The sequence below is a fragment of the Protopterus annectens genome, chromosome 8.part0 (assembly GCF_019279795.1).
Source record: "Protopterus annectens isolate FY-2018-M chromosome 8.part0, PAN1.0, whole genome shotgun sequence".
Lineage (NCBI taxonomy): Eukaryota > Metazoa > Chordata > Ceratodontiformes > Protopteridae > Protopterus > Protopterus annectens.
This window is the reverse complement of record NC_056741.1, coordinates 723,767,306-723,789,039: the sequence shown is the minus strand read 5'-3', so window position 1 is coordinate 723,789,039 and position 21,734 is coordinate 723,767,306. Positions and strand designations below refer to the sequence as shown.

Sequence of the window (21,734 nt, the reverse complement as noted above, 5' to 3'; positions counted from 1 at the left end):
AGTTCCCCTCTGGGAAAGGACACATGCAAAAAAAGACAACCTGGGTCAGTCTTGGTCCTTTGACATGTTGCCTTGATGTAGCTCTCCACTCAGTCTCCCTCCCTTCAGGTGTAGTCAATGTATGTAGGTGAGGATAGTAAATGTACGAAGGTCAGGGCAGCAATTAGTGAGTTACTTCAGTCCCTCAACCCTTAGGTCCATTGCTGAATGGGCACATGTAAAGAGAAAAGGCAGAGGTAAGGCAGACTGCTGACACTGTAGGAGGTCGTGAGACAATAGTGGTATCAGCAGTCTGAGTGGGCAGCCAGCACAGCTATGGGACACTTCAGATACCCAACATCTGGAGCCCTATGCCTGTCCTTGGCGTATTAGTGGAGCGGCGGTTCTTACCCTGCTTTTTCTCCTTACATGTGCCCTTTCTGTGCCCCCTTGTCAGTCATTGTGTGCAATTTGGTGTTTTCACAGGTAGTAGGTATGTACCTGAAGCATCATCATCACCACTTATGTACCTAGTGCAAAGACTACTGCCCCTGTGGATAGGATGGAAGATTTGGATGGGCTAACCAGGTAATGCATATGATATACATACATATGTAGTCTTCCAATACATCTGTCAAATATCAGTAGTAATATGTTTGCATTTTCTTTCCTCTGCAGGTTTGTCCACCTTCTGACACTGACATGGTTTCACGACCAAGAGAACGACAAGTGAGAGTGTGGGTATGTGGGCATTCCTACATGCACTGGGCTGCCAGCCATGCTTCCAAAACTGAACACTGGTACAACTTGAGCTTCCCCACATCCACTTTGAAGGTATACTGGATTGCAAGAAGAGGTATGCACTGGAGCGGACTACTGCAATTGTTGGAAGAGAAGTGTTCCATCTACCCTGAGCCTGACATTCTTGTGTTCCACATTGGAGGGAATGATGTCATCAGTGAACCACTCTGAAGGCATTGCGTTGTTCTTGACCGACCTCCACAATGGCGTGAGGAGAGCTATGCAGGATTGCTAACATGCAGCTTGTGAGAAGAATGGAAAACACCCATGACCAAGTAGGACAGATATAGTAAGTAAAACACTATTATGAAATGTGTTGTGTAAAATATATTTCTTTGAATTTGGCAAATAACTGTGCTAAGGAGATGTTGAGGATGCTGAGAAAGAACTGTTTCAGGAGAGTGACCATCCTGCAAAACTTTTTTTAGTCTGCTTTTATCAGGCATGTGTAGAGTTTAGATGACAGGAAGGGCTTACTAATACGGAAATTGATCCCTTAGGTCCATTGCTGAATAGACACATGTAGAGAGCAAAGGCATACGTAAAGCAGACTGCTGACACTGAAGGAGGTCGTGAGACTGCAGTGTTATTGGCTGTCTGAGTGGGTAGCCAGCACAGCTATCGGACAGATGAGATGGCCTTGCCTGCCACTGTCCCATGCCTGTCCTGGGTTCATTAGTGGAGTGGTGGTCCTTACCTTGCTTTTACTCTTTACATGTACCCAATTCAGCAGTTTGTAAATATACACATTCTTGGTGTAGCCAACAAACAAATGTGTCTACATGGTAAAACAACTGCTTCTGAATGCTGTACACATGTACATATATTAGTTTTGTTAGGACTTGGGTTATGGAAATTATGATTTTTTCATATGTTGGTAAATTTGCAAGGGAGCATGTCAGTGTGCCAAGTAATACCTCATTTTGAAGACAGTATTGATAGTTCCAACATGGTAAAAGAATTGTCTGTATGTTGTACACATGTGCAGATATCAAAGTTGGTTTCAGACCTTGGTTATGGAAATTATGAATTTTTTCATATTTTGGTAGATAACTTTGCAAGGGAGCAACTGAATGTGCCAAGTAATGCATCATTTTGAAGACAGTACTGCTGGTTCCAACGTGATAAAAGAACTGTGCCTGTATGTTGGACACATGTACAGATATCAAAGTTTGTTTCAAACTAAGGTTATGGAAATTTATTTTTTCCATATTTTGGTAAATATCTTTGCAAGGGAGCATGTCAGTGTGCCGAGTAACACCTCGTTTTGAAGACAGTGTTACTCCTTACAACATGGTAAAAGAACTGTGTCTGTGCACTGTACACATTTACAGATATCACAGTTTGTTTAGTCTTGTATGATTATGAAAATTATACATTTACAATACTTCTCATTATCATGCCCATATCTTTGCAAGGGAACCTGGTGATCACACTAATGATGCATCATTTTGAAGCTGACATTCAGATGCACATCTTCTACACTGATATGTAAGCTCTGTCTGTTACAGCTGATGAGATTATGTTTTGTTTACTTATCAATTATGAGAAATAATATATTAATCACATTTCTGTGAATATCTCAAGAAAGGAGCATCACGCAGTAACGGTTAAGGTATCATTTTAAAGCTGACATTCATATTAACAAATTAAATTCAGATTGTATGGGTCTGCATGGTACATTGACCAAGACATTGTGCTTTGCTTTTCCAAAAAGGTAAAAAATATGCACAATATCAACATTCCTTGCAAACATTTAATGACTTTGATATGCACTATCAACATTTACACTGTTGGAAAGGGTCAGTGTCTGCTGAACAACTTTCGCGTGTACAATTTTAGTCTAGCTCTTATAGTTAAAGAGTTATGAACATTTGTTTTCTGTACGGTATTACAAATGGATTTTCTGAAAATGAGCTCAGGCTGCACTGTTCTTCCTATGACGGAATTAAGCAGGCAGTTTTTCTGAGCTGCTCCGGAGTGAATGAGTTAAATGCTGTAATTCTGTGTGTTCAGCACAGTCAGGAATCTACATCATTTTATGTTCAAAAAGTCCCATAATATGCTGCTGGTACTTTAACATATGAAACTGGCAATTTAAAGCTCTAATGGCCAAAGTAGCAGAAGTGTATACCTTCTTACCCCATCTGTCCAAGGCTCTAGAATCTCTATCAGAAGGGGTAGGATTTTTGGCAGCAGTAGCCTTAATGCCTTTTGGTCCTTGGGAAATGGTCTCTGGATCCGCAGTAGGATACTTGAACAGGAACTTGTGAGAGTCAGGTACTCTGTAATACCGGCCAGGTTTTCTGGGAACAGGAGGTAAAGTGTCTGGGGAAAGGCCAGATTCCAAGAAAGCATCACTTACAATGTCCAGAACAGGAGGGCAGCTAAAGGCCTGTGTTGAGGAATGAGTAATAATTCCCTATGCCTCTTTTTGGAGTCAGAGTAATCCTGGCTTTCCCAACGGAAATGCTCCCTAAGAGTGTGCAAGGTTTCACCAAAAGAAAAATCTTTTGGAGAGGAAGCAGAGGGGAATGGAATCCTCTGCATCAGAATCCTCATAGGAAGACAAGGGCAAATCCTGGTCTTCAAAAGGAACAGAAATATCAGACTCCTGATCAGAAGAATCAGAAGGAAAACCAGTTCAAGGTCTCTTAGAGGGAGAAGGCTGGCTTCCCCTAATTAAGGTAATAAGGTCTTCAGCCATTCTTAGCATTTGAATTTTAGGCATATGGGCCTGAGCATGCAGTTTGGACGTCGGTTTTCTAGGCACGGATCGAGTTTTAGGCCTGGATGAAGAAGATGGCGTCTGTAGGCCTGAATACACCCTCAGAAACCGGTGCCTGCACAGTGGCTCCAGAACAATCCAAGATAGAGACATCCGCAGGTTCCAAAGTGGAAGAAGCACCTCGCGGCATACCAGACTCCGAATGGGTGCCAGTAGAGGCCTGCGAATCTGAAGTAGTGGGTATCAGGGGCTGCGAAAGCGCCTGAGTACCGGCGGACTGGCGACTAGCTTAACGGAGGCGTTGTCAGCAGTTTTGGGTCTATGTGGTCTGACTCTTTATCTGTACGTTTTTTCAGAAGATCGGTAGTCGGACAGCTTACCAAAGCCATTTTTTGGTAGTTATACAGAGTACAAAATAATCTGCTGCAAAGATAGCCCAACGATGAATAGTTCGGGGGTTGAACAGGGCACAAAACCGACAGCGAGGGACTTCGTGGTCTGGGCCTAAACAAGGAATTCAGTATGAATGAAAATCTTTATGAGGTACTTGCTTTCAACAGGTAAGACAATTGCTAACTTTTACTGACATTGGTTGGAGCAAGAAAAAAGATCCCCAACTGGGTACTTAACCTTTTTTGAAAACTTTGGTTCTGAAACTCGAAAATGACAATTTCAGGAGTCGGCCGACCGGCACTTGCAAACTGCTTCTGCTTTGGGCACCACATGGCAAGAATGACTGATGTAATGGCGTCGGCTGCATGTTTTATACCCCTGACGACCTGATGTCATGGAAGAAGAGACAGCATCTGACACAGGAATCCAAGAAGGTATTCAGGCCAGCTGAGGGCTACCTGCAAGCAGATAACCCAAATGTGATGACTGCAATAGTGAAACACAAAGAACATCAACCTTACAGCTGGTCTGAAGACACCCAATTACTCTTCAAATCTATTCAGAAAATTGACATCTTATTGTAAGTCGCATTCATGATGAATGAATTGCAGCAATGATACCCAGGATAAACACAAAGATAGTATTCATAAATAAGACATTATAAAAGTGGACTTCCCGTTCCAAGTGGGAGACTAACTCAGAGAGACATACGAGCTAAACCAGAAGAGACCGTGTTCAAAAGGATACTAAACTCGGGAGAACCAGGAAACTCACTCCAAGCAAAGCTTTCCAACAAAAAAATAGTTTATAACAAAACTGTTACAGTTAACATTTTCTTTTCTAGGGAGGAGGTTACTTAAACAAAAATACAGAGATTTTCTTCTCTCAAAGGCAGAGACGAAACTTGAACAATCCAGGTTAACAATCTGGTATTTAACTTGTACTTCATGACAAAATAAAACTACAGAGCAAATGCAGTTAAAACAAACAATATTTATATGGTAAAAAAAAAATACAACTGTGCTAAAAAAATCTTCTAAAATGAAATTGAAGAAATGGAGAAGAAAAGCAAGAAAACCTTCAGTATTTTGCAAAGGAAGACACCAATTAAGACTTTACCTGTCTCCAGGTACCATAGATCCTTGCAGCACACCTGGTTATTCCAAGCTTTACGGTATCCATCTCTGCCACTCCAAATATACAACCGAGTGTTGATTGCCACTGCACAGTGCCCTGCACGTGCCCGAGGAATGTTGTCTTCTAAGGTGTCCATGACAATTACCTCCCATGTCATGGTGTCTAAATCAAAAAAGGAAAACCAAAAACAAAGTACCTGTTTATTGCCAATTTAGGTAACAAGTAGTAGTGTGGTGTTAAAATCAGAAAATGAAAAAAAAAAAAGACCAAAATGTAAGTGCTTAAAATACACCCTGTACTCCCACACATGTAAATATTGCTTGCCTGACTCTTCACGACATCCTAGACACACACACAGTTGCTAAATCCTAAATGCATCTCTTCCCTTAGCAGCAGACTTCTGGTTTTGAATTTTGTTAACCATCAATCTCCTGCCCTCTCCCATCACAGCATTTTACACTGAGTACAGCCTCACAACCAACCATTTCATTATATACTATAGTAATGTAATAAAAATGCAAGACCTGATGCCTGCATTATTTGACATTATACCTAGCACACTGATCAACAGCAAGATAAACAACGACCTTATACTTACTTAGATAAGGAGTTAACAGCACCAATCAGAATAAAGATGCAAACTGTGAATGTACCACTGTTCCAATCACTGTCATGGAAGGTGATTTAAGTGCCCTTGGAGTACTATCATGTAAATTATAACAAAGGCTTTTTATATGGAAAATAAAACCTACATATTACTTGTTGCTAAGTATAGCTTAGATCTGATGAAGCTCTGACAAGAGCAAAAAAGAATCTATTGCTGTAACTTAAACTGTGCCTTAGCCAAGCAATTCCAACTTGAATTCTTTCTTCCTACTTTTGATAAGAATGCAAAGGGATCTTTGACACAAATCTTACATAAAAAAATTTGTAAGAATGGCTCATTTTAGTAATTCGCATGCCAATATTTATAGTTCTTCCAAATAGTTAAAACCTACATACATACCCAAATTGAGACATGCCAAAGTATTTGTGCACTTCCATTCCTTCTCATGAGTTGCTACCTTCACATCATCCATAACTAAAGGCACCCAGCCTCCAAAAACGTACATCCTAAAATAAAATACATTAGCATGAAAAAAATGTAGCAGCAAACATTTAAGTACTTGCAAATGCATGCAATTTGTAGTTCCTTAACTCTAGGTTACTGTAAAAGTGTACAATGCAAAATACTCTGGAAACAGACTCAACTTCTACAACTGCGTACAGTCAACTATGGGAAGATTAGACGTGCCATGTGATTACCACCACCTTAACATGATCACTTCGTTAAACAAGACTGGTTAAAAATATCAGGCTGTTACTTATCCATATGAGGGTAGCTGCACAGCTTTTTTTTTTTTTTTTTTTTTTTTAATTTCATTAAGATAAAAGCATTGCAGAAGATTTATTATGTAGTACAAAATTTTTTTTTTCACAGCAGCTACAGGTTTTGAGCAAAATTCATTATGCAGTACAAATACTTTTAGTAGTCATTGCACTCCTCCTGAAAGAAACTAAAATTCTACTGCCAACCTTGCACCGATTAATCTCACACCTGCTTTTGCATATTTGACTATTACTGTTTACTTAACGTAAATTACTGTGAAACCAAGTTAACATTACCCAACATCCATTTAAAACCCCAGAGACAAAAACGGTCCAGTTGGAAGACTGTTCTACCCACACACAAAGGTACATACATGTGTGTGTGTGTGTGTGTGTGTGTGTGTGTGTGTGTGTATATATATATATATATATATATATATATATATATATATATATATATATATATATATATATACATATACACACACACATACACACACACATCTATATGTATGTATGTGTGTCTGTGGGTGTGTGTATATACAAACACCTATATATATATATCTATATATATATATATATATATATATATATATATATATATATATATATATACATACATACACACACGCGTGCGCACACACACTAAATACGTATATATACACACATCAATCAAGTTAAAAAGTAGAACAAAATATCAGATGATCTTCAAACGGATCTCTATGATGGGTTCTTGGATAGGCATTTTCTCTCTACCAATTAAGAGTTTCATATTTTCAAGAAAATCCCACAAAAGATGTATGCTGTGATGACACACACTGGCTACAACAATGTGAATGTTCTCAGAACCTATTAATTTACCTCCTAAGACACCACCAAACATTTTTATGCAAATCAGCAGGGTAGCACCAACGCTCTAGATGGGCAACAATCAATATCTATCTAAACTTGCCCAACAAACAAGAAACTCCTAGCAGCAGCTAGGGGTGGGGGTAACGAAAAGTACATGTGTGTACACTTACCATAAATGTAGATAGAGTGTATTCACAGTTGCAGTCATCGCACTTGGGTTTATCTGCCTGTAGGTAAGCCCTCGTCTGGCCGAATACCAGAGGCTTGGGATTTCTGCATCGGATGCTACAGTCTCTTCCATGACGTCAGGTCGTCAGAGGCATAAAACATGCGGCAGATGCCATTACATCAATTTTTCTTGCCCCAGATGTCAGAAGCCCCCAAAACAGGAAGCAATTACATGGTGTGGAACACCTCCAGTAAAAAGTAAATACCACTGCCATAAGATATGACCCAAAAAAGTGGAAAGGAAGAAAGCATAGAAAAGTCAGGGGGCTGGAGGGAGGGTAAACAGGACTACAACAGTGAATACACTCTAGCATCTACATTTATGGTAGGTGTAAACAACTGTACAATGTTCGTGTTTCACTGTTGCAGTCATCACACTTGGGTTGATTCCCAAAGCTGAGGAAGGGTGGAAGCAGTCAAGAAGTATTGGGGCTGTCTAGCAGGCCTTGTAAGACTGCTGTAGCAAATCCAGCTCTGGATTTAGAAAAGATAGGTAAGTGGTAATGTTTGAAGGTGTGTACTGAAAGTACAGTTGTGTACACATACCATAAATGTAGATGTTCGAGTGTCTTCACTGTTGCAGTCATAACTGTAGGGTGCTCCTGCCGGCAGGCAGCCCGAGGTCGGCCAGAATCCCAAAGTCTGGGTCCGGCGTCGGCTGTACAATCCAGTACCCTGACGTCAGTACGCTCTGGTACATAGCCCTCAGCCGACGCCATCTTCTCCAGCCTTTCTTGCCCTAGATGTCAGAAGTCCCCAACAGATCATAAATGAATCCCACTAGGAAACACAAATACACCACAACAGAGAGAAAAAGAGGGGATAGGAGGGTGGGAAACACAGACTGCAACAGTGAAGACACTCGAACATCTACATTTATGGTAGGTGTACACATCTGTACTATGTTCATCGTGTTTCACTGTTGCAGTCATAACTGTAGGGTGGAATCCCAAAGCAGTGAAAAAGGGAGGAGGTTTAGACAGAAGGGGCAGCAAGAAGACCCTGCAAGACAGCAGAGGCAAAGCCTGCCCTGGTCTTAGAATACAAAGGGAGATTGTAGTGCTTGGAAAAAGTATGCACAGAACTCCAAGTGGCAGCTTCCAAGATATCCTTGGTAAGAACTCCCCTGAGAAAAGCTGTAGAAGTAGCAGTTGCTCTAGTAGAATGACTTCTCACAGTACCTGGAAATTGTTTCCCATGATGAGTGTAACAAAACCTTATTCCATAAGAAATCCATTTGGAAATAGTTTGTTTAGAAATAGCCTTTCCAAGAGAACTGGAGGCAAAAGAAACAAACAATTGGTTAGATTTTCTGAACTCTTTAGTCTTGTCCAAATAAAATCGTAACTGTCTGTGCACGTCCAAGGAATGCAAAATCCTTTCCCCTTTATTTTGAGGATTAGGAAAGAAGGTAGGAAGGTGAATTGTTTGATTCAAAGCCACTTTCGAAATCACCTTAGGCAGAAAGTAGGATTGGTCCTCAAGGATACTCTGTCCTGGTGGAAAATAAGGTATGGTTCCACAGCCATGAGAGCTTGCAACTCTGAGACCCTTCTGGCAGAAGTCAAAGCTAACAAAAGAACTGTCTTCCAAGATAAAAACTTAATATCTGAAGATGCAGCAGGCTCAAAAGGAGGCAAAGTAAGTTTTTCTAAAACATAATTAAGATCCCAAGCAGGAACAGGAGGGGTCCTGGGAGGTCTTAAATTCTTAGCCCCTCTCAAGAATTGTCTCACCAAAGGATGAGAAAAACAGGGGGATCAGTATTGAAATGAGCAGAAATAGCAGAAGCATGAACCTTAATGGAAGAAAAGGAAAGTCCATTAGACAAAAGATCCGAGAGGTAAAGCAAAATAGAAGAGAGATCAGGTACCAGAGGATCCAAGCCTCGGTCCTGCATCCAAATGCAAAATCTCTTCCATTTAGAGGCATAGGATTTCCTAGTGCTAGGCCGTCTAGCTTCCAAAAGAACATCCAAAACTTGTTTGGGAAGACTAGAAGAAATCAAATTCCTTTGAAGAGCCAAGCTGCCAGGCAAAGAGTCTTGAGATTGGAATGTAGCAACTGACCCTGATGCTGGGACAGAAGAGAAGGGTTCAGAGGAAGGATCCAAGGAGGCTCCAAGAACAGGTGCTTTAAAGTTGGATACCAAAACTGTCGAGGCCAATTTGGAGCAATCAAGATGAGGAACTTCGGCTTGTCCTGTTTTATCTTTAGTAATACCCGAGGAAGAGGAGGGAAGGCATATCCCGAAAGGTTTCTCCAGCTGAAGGACAGGGCATCCACTTTCCAAGCTGTTTTGTGGAATGACCTGGTGCAAAAGAGAGGCAGCTGATGATTGAGATGGGATGCAAACAGATCTATCTGGGGGCATCCCCAAACTGCAGTAATCCTGTTGAATAAGTTGGTGTCTAGCATCCATTCGTGAGGATCTAAAATGTTCCTGCTCAGGCTGTCTGCTAAGAGATTCTGTTCTCCTGGTATGAATTGGGCCTGGAGATGTAGATTTAGATTTAGAGCCGTGTCCCATAAAGTCATAGCTAGTCTGCAAAGGGGGTACGAATGAGAACCCCCCTGCTTGTTTATGTACCACATGACTGTGGTGTTGTCTGTGCAAATCAAGAGAGGTCCTGGATGCAAAAGGTTCTTGAAAGGCTAGAAGAGCATTTTGAACTGCCAACATTTCCTTCAGATTGATGTGCCAGTGAAGATGATCTTTTGTCCAGGTTCCCTGCTGGCAATTGCCTAGAAAATGTGCTCCCCCAAGCATAATCTGAGGCATCCGTGGTTATGATTTGAGAAGGTTGAGGAAGACGGAAAGGCTTTCCTTCGTTTAAAGCACACACCCTGGGCCACCAAAGGAACTCCTTCTAGAGGCAGGGAATCAGAGTGTCCAGATCATGGTAATGCTGCGACCATACACTTTTCAGATACCATTGAAGCTTTCTCATATGAAGCCTTGCATTCGGAATCAACAGAATGCAGGAAGCCATGTAGCCCAGTGCCTGCAGGAATTTCCTTGCAGTGAGCTGAGGTAGAGTTGCGAAAGTCTTGAAAATTGAAGCCAGCTGTATTTGTTTTTCTGTAGTGAGGAAGGCCCTTTGTAAGGTTGTATTTAAGAGGGCTCTCCCAGAAATACCATTTGTTGAGAAGGGATCAAATGTGACTTTTTTGTGTTCACTGAAAATCCCAGTAGGAGGAGGAGACTTTGAACAAAATCCAGATGTTGAAGTAAAAGATCCTTGCTGTCTGCCTGAATAAGGCAGTCGTCCAAATAGGGGTAAATCTGAATCCCCTGGAGTCTGCAATAAGCCACTAATGGTGCCAGGCACTTGGTAAAGACTCTGGGCGCAGTAGATAAACCAAAGGGCAGTACAGAGAATTGAAAGTGTCTCGAACCTGCCTTGAACCTGAGGAATTTCCTGCTCCTGCCTGATGGGAATGTGTAAATAAGCTTCCTTTAGGTCCAATGTCACCATCCAGGCGTCCTGAGAGAGCATTGGAATCAGCTGCTGCAGAGTAAGCATCTTGAATTTTGGAATTTCCAAAAGGTGTTTAACACAGAAAGGTCCAGAATAGGTCTCCATGAGCTTTGTTTTCTTGGAACCAGAAACAGTCTTGAATAAAAACCTTTTCCCATCTCTGAGAGTGGAACAGGCTCTATGGCTCTCATGGCCAGAAGAGCATCCACTTGATTTAAGGCCTCTGACCATTGATATTTTGGCAGATCTGGCCAACCGAAAGCCCTTGGCAAGGTATGAAAGTGGAATTTGTAGCCTTTTAAAATCACGTCCAATACCCATTTGTCCTGGGTAATATGAGTCCAATTTCTGTAAAAGAGAAAGTTTTCCTCCGAGAGGGGCATCCAGGTAAAGAGGTCCTGTAGCCCAACCGAGAGAGTCATTGAGTTTGCTTTCTTTGAGATTGGGATCTGTCTTCTCCCCTTCTAGGTGAAGAAGCAGTCCATTGTCTCGATCTGTAGGAGGCCTGAGCTTGGCCACGACCTCTGGAGCGCCTATATCTTCCCCTTTGAGGCCTGTCAGACGTGGGAAAGGACCAATTTTTGGAGGGCCAATTCCTGGAAAATCTAGGAGGCTGAACTTGCAAGGAATCTTTCACAGTTTGCATAGATTTTGCCTTTTCTTCCATCTTTTTAATAACCTCCTCAGCCTTAGATCCAAAAAGAACATCATGCTGAACAGGGGCATCTAATAATTTAGCCTTAACCTGTTCAGGTAAACTTTGTTCACGAAGCCAAGCATGTCTCCTGATAACAGTACCAGAGGCTGCGGCCCTGCAAGAAGCATCCAAAGCATCAAAACCACAATGCAAGCTATGTTTGTTTAATTGTTCAGTGGCATGCAACACATCCTGTAGTTCCTCATCTTCTGCACATGCAGGAAGAGAGGCAAGCTTTTGCTTTAAAACAGACAAAAGAAATTGCTGATACTTAAACATATGAAACTGGCAATTTAAAGCCCTAACAGAAAGGGTAGCAGAAGTATATACCTTTTTGCCCCACCTGTCTAAGGCACGAGAATCCTTCTCAGAGGGAATAGGATTCTTAGAAGTAGCAACCTTAGCAGCCTTAGAACCCTGAGAAATAGTTTCAGGATCTGCAGAAGGATTCTTAAGCAAGAACAAATGAGACTCAGGAACCCTATAAAACCTATCAGGCTTAGAGGGAGCAGGAGGCATGGAATCAGGATTCAAATTAGCCTCGGAAAAAGCATCATCCACAATGTCAAGAACAGGAGGGATAGCCAAAGGCCTATGTTGAGGAAGAAGAAGGAATTCTCTAAGCCTCTTCTTGGAAGCAGAATAATCCCGACCTTCCCAATGAAAATGTTCCCTCATCTCATGTAAGGTTTCCCCAAAAGAAAAATCTTCAGGCGGAGAAGCAGAGGGCAAGGAGTCCTCAGCATCCGAATCCTCATAAGGAGGAAAAGAATATTCCTGATCAGAGGAAGAGACAGAAGATATAGAAGCCTGGTCAGAGGAATCCACAGGAACATCCTGTCGAGGCCTTTTCTCAGGGGGGGGGGTGAGAACCCCTAATCATAGAAAGCAAATCTTCAGCCATCCTTAACAATTGCTTCTGTGTCCTGGGAGTAGATTCAGAAGTGGCTTGAGCAGGAGCTTTGGACTTAACAGGAGTCTTTGTCTTTGCCTTTGAAATAGTGATGTGAGTAGGCCTGAATACCCCCTCAGAAGCCGGTACCTGCACAGCGGTTCCGGACCCATCCGAGGGAGCAACATCCGAAGGTCCTGCAGCAGATAAAATAGAAGGCCTAGATGGCTCCCCATGGGAGTCTGTATCGGCCATCGGTTCAGAAGTGGCGGACGACAGGGGCTGCAAAAGCGCCTCACTGACGACAGCCGAACCGGACGCTGGCTCCAGCTGCAACGAGTCCTGTTTGGACCTCGGAGGCCTGTCCTTGTCTTTGCGCTTCTTTTGAATTCCGGTAGTATCCGACGACATTCTATAATTGAAGCGTCTGCCAAAGTAATTCAGAGCCCAGTCGTACCTGCGTTTGATAGTACGAGAATTAAACCTGGCACAGAACCGACAACAAGAAACGTCGTGGTCAGGGCCTAAGCAAGGTAGACAGTAAGAGTGGAAATCTTTATGAGGTATTTGTTTCCCACACGTAATACAATTATTAACTTTTTCTGACATCGGAGGAACAAGAAAAAGATTCCCCAACGGGGTACTTAGCTTTGAGAAGAGAAGTAAGAACATCGGACCGACAACAACCAAAAACGCTGTTCGAAAATCGCCAACCAACGACTTGCGAGCTGCTTTCCACCGCACGGCAAGAAAGACTGGAGAAGATGGCGTCGGCTGAGGGCTATGTACCAGAGCGTACTGACGTCAGGGTACTGGATTGTACAGCCGACGCTGGACCCAGACTTTGGGATTCTAGCCGACCTCGGGCTGCCTGCCGGCAGGAGCACCCTACAGTTATGACTGCAACAGTGAAACACGATGAACATCTCCAGGTTGCTGCTTCCAGGATGTCTCTGTTACGGACTCACCTGAAAAATGCTGTAGAAGTTGAGGTAGCCCTAGTGGAATGGGTTCTGATCCCCTGTGGGGTAGGTTTTCCATGGTGCTTGTAGAAGAAATGGATGCAGTGTGCTATCCATTTGGAGATGGTTTGCTTTGAAATGGCCTTGCCCTCTTCCCCTGTAGCAAAGCTGACTAGCAGCTGGTCAGATTTTTCTGAACAGTCTGGTCATGTCAAGGTAGAACCTAATTTGTCTGTGCACATCCAAGAAGTGCAGGATCCTTTCACCTTTATTCTGAGGATTAGGAAAAAATGTTGGTAAATGGAAGGATTGGTTTAAAGCCACAATGGATACTACCTTGGGCATAAAAGATGAGTTAGTGCTGAGGGAAACCCTGTCCGCATGGAAGATAATGAAGGGTTTTCCACAGCCATAAGGGTCTGCAACTCAGACACTCTTCTAGCTGAAGTGATGGCTGAAAGTAAGGCAGGCTCAAAAGCGGGAAGTGTGAGATTCTATAGTACAAAGTTAAGGTCTAAAGCAGGAGTGGGGCCTCTCCACGGGGGGTCTTAAATTGTAAGGTCCTCTCAGGAACTGTTTGACTAGAGGGTGAGAGAAGAGGGGTGGCTCAGTATTGTAATGAGCTGAGATGGCAGAGGCATAAATCTTAATGGATAAGAAGGATTGGCCTTTGTGGAGCAGCTCTGCTAAATAGTCTAAGATTTGAGGTAAGGTGGAACCGGCTGTGTCCTTTCCCTGAGAATGGCTCCAAGAACAGTATCTTTTCCACTTTTCTGAATAGGATGTCCTAACACTAGGCCTCCTGGCCTCAAGGATGACATCCAGCACCTGTTTCATAAGGGCTACTGGTGATGTAATTCAGGGAATAAATCAGGCTGCTAGGTTCAAGGTTTGCAGCTGAAGATGCAAAATCTGGCCCTCCTGCTGGGACAGCAGAGAGGGAAGTCTGATGCAGGTGCCAGGGTGGTAACGGTTGTCAGACTGTGTAAAAGTGGGTGCCAGTGCTGGCGTGGCCAGTCTGGTGACTGTGGTGTTGCCTGTCTTTATCAAGAGTTGCCCTGGAAGGACAAGGTATTTGAAGGCTGTCAGTGCATTCTGTACAGTTAACATTTCTTTTTGATTGATATGCAGGTGCATTTGTCCTGGGCTATTTGCCTTGAATGCAGGCCTCTGCCCACCAAAGAAACTCTGTCCTTAGGCAAGGAATGATCGGAATCACTGTTTCCAGGTCCTGAGAATGTTAACACTAGAAACTTTTTAAGCACCACTGAAGTTTCCTCATATGTAGTCGTGCATATGGAATTAGGAGAATGCATGAAGCCATGAACCCTAGGGCTTGCAGATAGCTGCGTTTGGGTGGCCAGTAGTTTGAAGTAATTTATCAAATAAACCTGCTTTTCTGGAGTGAGTTGGGTTCAAGCTTGCTCCCAGAAACACAATTTCTTGGCTGGGTACCAGATGTGATTTCTTTACGTTGATGGTATACCCCAGAGAAGTTAGGAGTCTCTTTACAAATGTCAGGTGCTGAAGTGGCAATTCCAGACTGTCCACCTGAATCGGGCAATGAATGTTTCTCTGCCTGCAGTATGCAACAGCTGGAGCCAGGCACTTCGTTGAATACCCTGGGCGCAGTAGATAAGCCAAAGGGAAGTGCACAGAGCCTGCTCTGAAACGTAGATATTTCCTGCAAGATTCCCTTATGGGGATGTGCAGATAAGCTTCTTTTAAGTCTAGGGTGACCAGCCAGGAGTCCCTGGCAAGCATAGGCAGCAGCTGTTGTTGTGTAAGCATTTTGAACTTTGGTACCACCAGGAAGGAAGGTGTTGAGAATTGACAGATCCAGGACAGGGCGCCAGGAATTTTTTTTCTGGGCACCAGAAACATTCTGGAGTAGAAACCCTATCCCCTTTGCTCTGCTGTAATAGGCTGAATAGCCCTGATACCGAGAAGCGAAAGTACTTGCTTTTGGGCCTCTGCCCACTGGTTTGGGGGAAGGTCTGGCAATTCGCTTGGGGTTGGCAGTGAATGAAAGTAGAATCTGTATCCCTGGGATACAATGTTTAAGACCCAACGGTACAAGGTAAAGTATTTCTAGTTTTTGCATGCAGGGCGAGTTTTACTCCTAGGGGTGCAAGTACTTGGGCATGGCTGAAAGAATGCAGGAGTAGTCATTGTGAACTTTTTCCATAAGAGGGTGGCTTACCATTCCCTGTTTTTGAGGTGGGAGAACTACATTGTTTAGATCTGTGCATACCCTGACACTGTAGTCTTTGTGGTCTGTTGCTCCTGGGTTTGGACTGAGAAGGACTTGGAGGGACTGGAAAGTACCAGTTTTTCGATGGCCAATACCTACTGAATCTAGATGGCTGTATTGGTAAGAAATCTTTAACTGTTTGCACAGATTTAGCTTTTTCCTCCATCTTTTTAAGCACTTCTGCTTTTGTGCCAAACAAATATTCTTGATTTAATGGAGCATCTAGTAATTTTGCTTTGACATGGTCTGGCAAGATTTGTTCCTTCAGCCAAGCATGCCTTGTGAGAAAAGAACCAGTGACAGCAGCCCTGTAAGATGCGTCTAAGATATCAAAACCACACTGCAAAGTATGTTTACCAACTTGGTTTGCAGAATGCATTAATTCTTGTAATTCTTTATTTTCTGTACAATCAGGAATCAACAAATTTTTTTGTTTAATTACTTCCATAATATGCTGCTGGTACTTCAACATGTGAAACTGGCAATTTAAAACCCTGACGGCAAGAGTTGCAGAGGTATATACCTTCTTACCCCATCTGTCTAAAGCCCTAGAATCCCTGTCCGAAGTGGTAGCGTTTTTGGCTGTAGTAGCCTTAATACCTTTAGGTCCCTGAGAAATTGTCGCCGGATCTGCAGTAGGATTTTTAAAGAGAAATTTGTGGGAGTCCGGTATTATGTAGTACCCGTCAGGCTTTCAGTACCAGGGGTAATACTTGATTCCAATACAATATCCAGGACAGGGGATATAGCTAGAGGCCTGTGATGAGGCAAGTCTAAAAATTCCGAGTCTCTTTTTGGACTGAGGGTAGTCCTGGCATTCCCAGTGAAAATGCTCTCTTATGGTATGCAAGGTTCAACCGAAAGAAAAGTCCTCCGGAGGGGAGGCGAGGGAATGGAATCCTCTGCATCTGAATCCTCATAGGTGGATAAGGTTATGTCCTGGTAATCAAAGGGGTCAGAATCATCGGACTCATGGTCTGAAGAATCGGAAGGAAAATCAACTGTCTTTTCGAGGGGGAAGACTGGCTTCCTCTAAAGTAATAAGGTCTTCAGCCATTCTAAACATTTGTTTCGGAGGCATGGGAACTTGACAATGTGCTTTGGTCGTCTGTTTCCTAAGCACAGTGCGAACTCTGGGCCTGAGAAATTCGGTAGTTTTATTCAAAAATGAAGTAGTCTGTTTAATACAAACACTGGAAGGCCTAAATACACCCTCAAAAGCCGGAGCCTGCACAGCAGCTCTGTACCCATCCAAGGTAGAGACGTCCACAGATTCCATAGTTGAAGAACCATCCCACGGAATACTGGACTCCGAATGGGTCTCAGTAGAGTCCTGCGAATCTGTAGAAGCGGGTATCAGGGGCTGCGAAAGCGCCTCAATGAGTACCAGTGGACTGGCGACTAGCTACACAGAAGCGTTGTCGGCAGTTTTGGATCTATGCCGTCTGTCTCTGTCTTTATCCTTATGTTTTTTCAGAATATCGGTAGTCGGGTGGCTTAAAGCCATATTGGAATACGGAGAACGAGAGAGAAAGAATTTAGTGAGAGAGATAGCCCGATGGCGAATAGTTCGGGCGTTCAACAAGGCACAATCGACAGCGAGAAATGTAGTGGTCTGGGCCTAAACAGGTGACGCAGTAAGAATGAAAATCTCTGTGAGGTATTTGCTTTCCACAGGCAAGACAATTGTTAACTTTATCTGACATCGGTTAGAGCCAGAAAAAAAGGATCCCCAACGGGGTTACTTAGCTTTAGAAGACTTCAGATTTGAAAGTCGAAAAACAAAAATGTCAGGTATCGGCCGACCGGCACTTGCGAACTGCTTCTACTTCGGTCTCCCATGCGACAAAAAAGCTGATTTAATGGCGTCGGCTGCCTGTTTTATACCCCTGATGTCATGGAAGATGCGACAGCATCCGATGCAGAAATCCCAATACTCTGGTATTCGGGCTGACTGAGGGCTACCTGCAGACAGATAACCCAAGTGTGATGACTGCAACAGTGAAACACGAAGAGCATCCCTTTATCTGCTAAGAAAACGGGATAGTATGCCTGACCCATAAAGAATAGTCTGCTGATGTACAAAAATGAGAAGTTATGTACCTACCATAACGTTCCATGTTAGTTGTTTTCTCTCGCCTTCCTTCTTGCAGGATGGGTTCAGAGCCGAACCTCGGCTCCGACTCGGCCACTTACTAAAGCTCGAGAGCTAATTTTACCGGCTCGAGGCAACCCTATATCCCATGATGCTAGGCGATAACTACCCAGATCTCGTTTGGTAGCTGAAAAAACAACCTAGACAATATAGTCCTCCAACTGGAGAGGAGGAGGAAAAGGATAACCCCAAAAGGATCGCTATCTAAGCTGAAGTTACCCTAGGACAAGGTAATTGGCTGAAAATGCAAGATCAGGACCCTTCAAAAAAGGGGGAAAAACTTCTCGGTCTGTCCAGGCTAGGGGGATGGTGGGCGGGACGCAAGGAGGAAGGCGAGAGAAGACAACATAGAACGTTATGGTAGGTACATAACTTCTCAATGTTAAGTTGTCAATCTCGCCTTCATTCTTGCTGGATGGGACCGCGTCCCTAGCACCTTCATCCTGGGTGGCTCATTGGAACACTTACGGTGGAACCAAAGTTTGCCCTGCTTCTGGAGGCCATGTCCAATTTGTAATGTGATACAAAGGTATGAGGAGAAGCCCATGTGGCTGCCGCACAAATAGTGTCTATTGGTAGTCTGGCTTGAAAGGCTGTTGATGTGGCTAGTGCCCTGGTTGAATGGGCTCTTGGCCTATAAGGCAATTCTTTACCTCTGAGTTGGCAAATGTACGTGATCAAATAAGACAGCCACCTAGACAAAGTTACCTTGGATACTGGAAAGCCTTTCCTACTTTCTGCATAAGATAAAAAGAGTTGATCAGATTTCCTGATTTGTTTAGTTCTGTCCAAATAATATCTGAGCCGACGATGAACATCCAGACAATGCAGTTTTTGCTCCGCCCTGTTCGTATAATTAGGGAAGAAAACTGGGAGGTCAACTGATTGATTTAAATTTGTCTGCGAAGCCACCTTGGGTATGAAAGAGGGGTTCATTCTTAGAGAAACTCTGTCTTTGTGGAAGACTAACTAAGGAGGACGAATGCAGGGGGCATGAAGTTCAGATACTCTCTTAGCAGATGTAACAGCGACCAGGAAGAATTGTTTTCCAGGAAAGTAATTTCAGGAAGCCGCAGGTTCAAAGGGAGGTAGAATCAAGGATGTTAAAACTAGGTTTAGATCCCACTGTGGTGGAGGATCTTTGATCGGAGGTTTGAGTAAAAAGACACCTCTCAGGAATGCTTTGCAAAGTTTATGGGTCATGATGCTGCAGTCCGACAGACCTATGTGAAAATCTGAAATGGCTGCCAACTGAACTTTTACTGTGGAGGATGAAGACCCTGAATGAAAAATTTCAGCTAGGAAATCTAAGACCGAGTGAATTGGGGCAGTGAACGGATCTATATTTCTAGCCTTTGCCCAGAAAGAAAAACGTTGCCATTTACTAGTGTAAATCCTTCTGGTAGAAGATTTAAGGGAAGCTACTATAATATCCCTGACGGGATTTGAAATCATAGGAAGCCTGGCTAGGGACGGAAGTGGAGCAACCAAGCAGTGAGGTTGAGAGAATGAAGGGATTGGTGCAGCTGCCCCGACTGATGGGAACAAAAGATCTGGCACTGGATCCAGATTTCAAGGCTGCTCCAAGAGATAACGATGCAGGAACGGAAAACATATCTGTCGAGGCCAATAAGGGGCAATGAGAATCATCTTGGCTCTCAAGGCGGTTGCTTTCAGAATTACCTATGATATTAACGGAAGGGGTGGAAAGGCGTAAAGAAGTCCCCAAGGGCAATCGTGGACTAGAGCGTCTCTGGGGGGATGGCCTGGCAGGGGGAAGAGAGTGAAGAAGTCAGGGCATTAGCTGTTTTGAGGTGTAGCAAAAAGGAAGGCCCCACTTCTGAAAAATCTCTTCCGTCACAGATTGTTTGAGACACCACTCGTGTGGCATGAGGATAGCTCTGCTCAACCTGTCGGCTATGATGTTGGACTTCCCGGGGATATGCATTGCTATCAGAAACCGCTGAGAAGAGATCGCCCATTGCCAAAGTCTGAGCGCTTCCAGACACAGGGGATAGGACTTGGTTCCGCCCTGCTTGTTGATATACCACACTACAGACATACTGTCCGTTCGGATTGCAATAGTCCCCAGGGGAAGAGAGTCTTGGAGGGCTTGCAACGTCAAAAGCACTGCTCTCATCTCCAGGACATTTATGTGCAGGTGGCATTCGAAGGGGTTGCCATGTGCCGTGGACTGTCCTGCCCTGAAAATGCCCCCCCCCCACCCGATCAGGGAGACGTCCGATGTGACCGTGGCGACCGGAGAGGGAGGAATAAAGGGTCTGCCTTGATGGACTTGATGGGAGGTCATCCACCAAGAGAGATGATTTTTGAAAATTGGAGTTATGATCTTGTAGTGCATGGGGAGTTGTTGGAAAGACCATTGGGCGAAAAGCATCCACTGTAGAAGACGCATGTAAAAACGGGCAAGAAGAAGAAGTGTGATGGCGGCCGCCATGAGCCCTAATACTTTCAGGACATACCTGGCCTGAATTCTGTCGCTCTGAAGCAGAACACTGACATGATTTTGGATATCTAAAATCCTTTGATCTGTTAGCTTTGCTGAAAGCTGCACGGTGTCCAAGTTGGCGCCTATAAAGGTAATAGATTGACAAGGCAGACTTTTCAAAATTTAGAGAGATTCCTTGCCCTCTGCAAATGTGGATGGTGTAATCTCTGGCCTGAAGATGATGCCTGGTGGTGGCGGTGAGGAGCCAGTCGTCTAGATATGGAAACACCTGGAATCCTTGATGCCTCAGGTGAGCCGTAACCGCTGCCATACATTTGTTGAACACTCTGGGGGCTGTAGTGAGACCAAAGGGCAGGGCTCTGAATTGGTAATGACTGGCCCCCAGCCGAAAGCGGAGAAACCTCCTGGAGCGCCTGTGAATTTTGATGTGATAGTATGCATCCTGAAGTTCCACAGAGCACATCCAATTGTCCTTGCCCAGGAAGGGTAGAATGGACTGTAGCGTGACCATCCGGAATCTTGTCTTTTTTACAAACTTGTTTAGTTTGCTGAGATCAATATTGGTCTCCAGTCCCGTTTTTTTTTTTGGTACCAAAAAGAACTTTGAGTAGACTCCGGATCCTATTTGGTCTGCTGGGACTGGCTGGATGGCCCTTTTTGCTAGTAGCTTTGAAATTTCTAGCACTGCTTGTTCCCTTGGACTGGGTGGAACGTCTGGAAGGGATCCCATTTGTTGAGTTGTGGTTTGGATAAAGGGAATTTTGTAACCCTCGGATATAACAGACTGTGCCCATTTGTCTAAAGTAAGGGAGAGCCAGGCTTTTGGGTACAGCGATAATCTTCCCCCGACTGCCTCCGAAGGTGGACAGTCGGGCAACATCTCAGGGATGTTGGAAGGGTTCGTCAGAGAGAGAATCTCTGTTACCCTGATTCTGCGGACCCCCTCTGCCTCTTGGGCGGCGTCTGTTGTTGTTACCCCCTCTGCCTCTGGGGGTAAACTGACCTCTTGCGTCAGGCGTGACTCCTTGTGATTTGCGGAACCACATTTTTCCACCCTTTTGACCCTTAGCATATGGTCTGGAAGGGGTGGAGAAACGGATTCCTATGGCAGAAAGAGTCTTGTCATCTTGCTTGCATCTGGTCAAGGTGTCTTTCACTTGAGGGCCGAACAAAGTCGAACCATCGAAGGGGGAGTTAGTGAAGGACGCCTTGAAGGGGTCTGCAAAATTACAAAGGCGCATTCCAGGTGTGACGCCTTAAGGCCACACCTGTGCCTGCAGCCCTACTCGCTCCATCGGCTGCATAGGAAATGAGCCGCATGGAGGAGTTAACAATG

At 43.9% G+C, this 21,734-nt stretch overlaps 1 protein-coding gene across 4 annotated transcripts in view; it reads right to left on the bottom strand.

Annotated features, from left to right (window-relative positions):
- The window catches only part of HCFC1 (host cell factor C1), a 3,865,385-nt gene that overhangs the window by 2,584,606 nt on the left and 1,259,045 nt on the right, over positions 1–21,734 (bottom strand). For all 4 annotated transcript variants that reach the window (XM_044080175.1, XM_044080172.1, XM_044080173.1 and 1 more), the window contains exons 6-7: positions 6,045–6,151; positions 5,021–5,200 (exon numbers count right to left, since the gene is read on the bottom strand). In XM_044080175.1, coding sequence (XP_043936110.1) covers positions 5,021–5,200; positions 6,045–6,151 — 287 coding nt within the window. The remainder of the gene's footprint in view (positions 1–5,020; positions 5,201–6,044; positions 6,152–21,734) is intronic.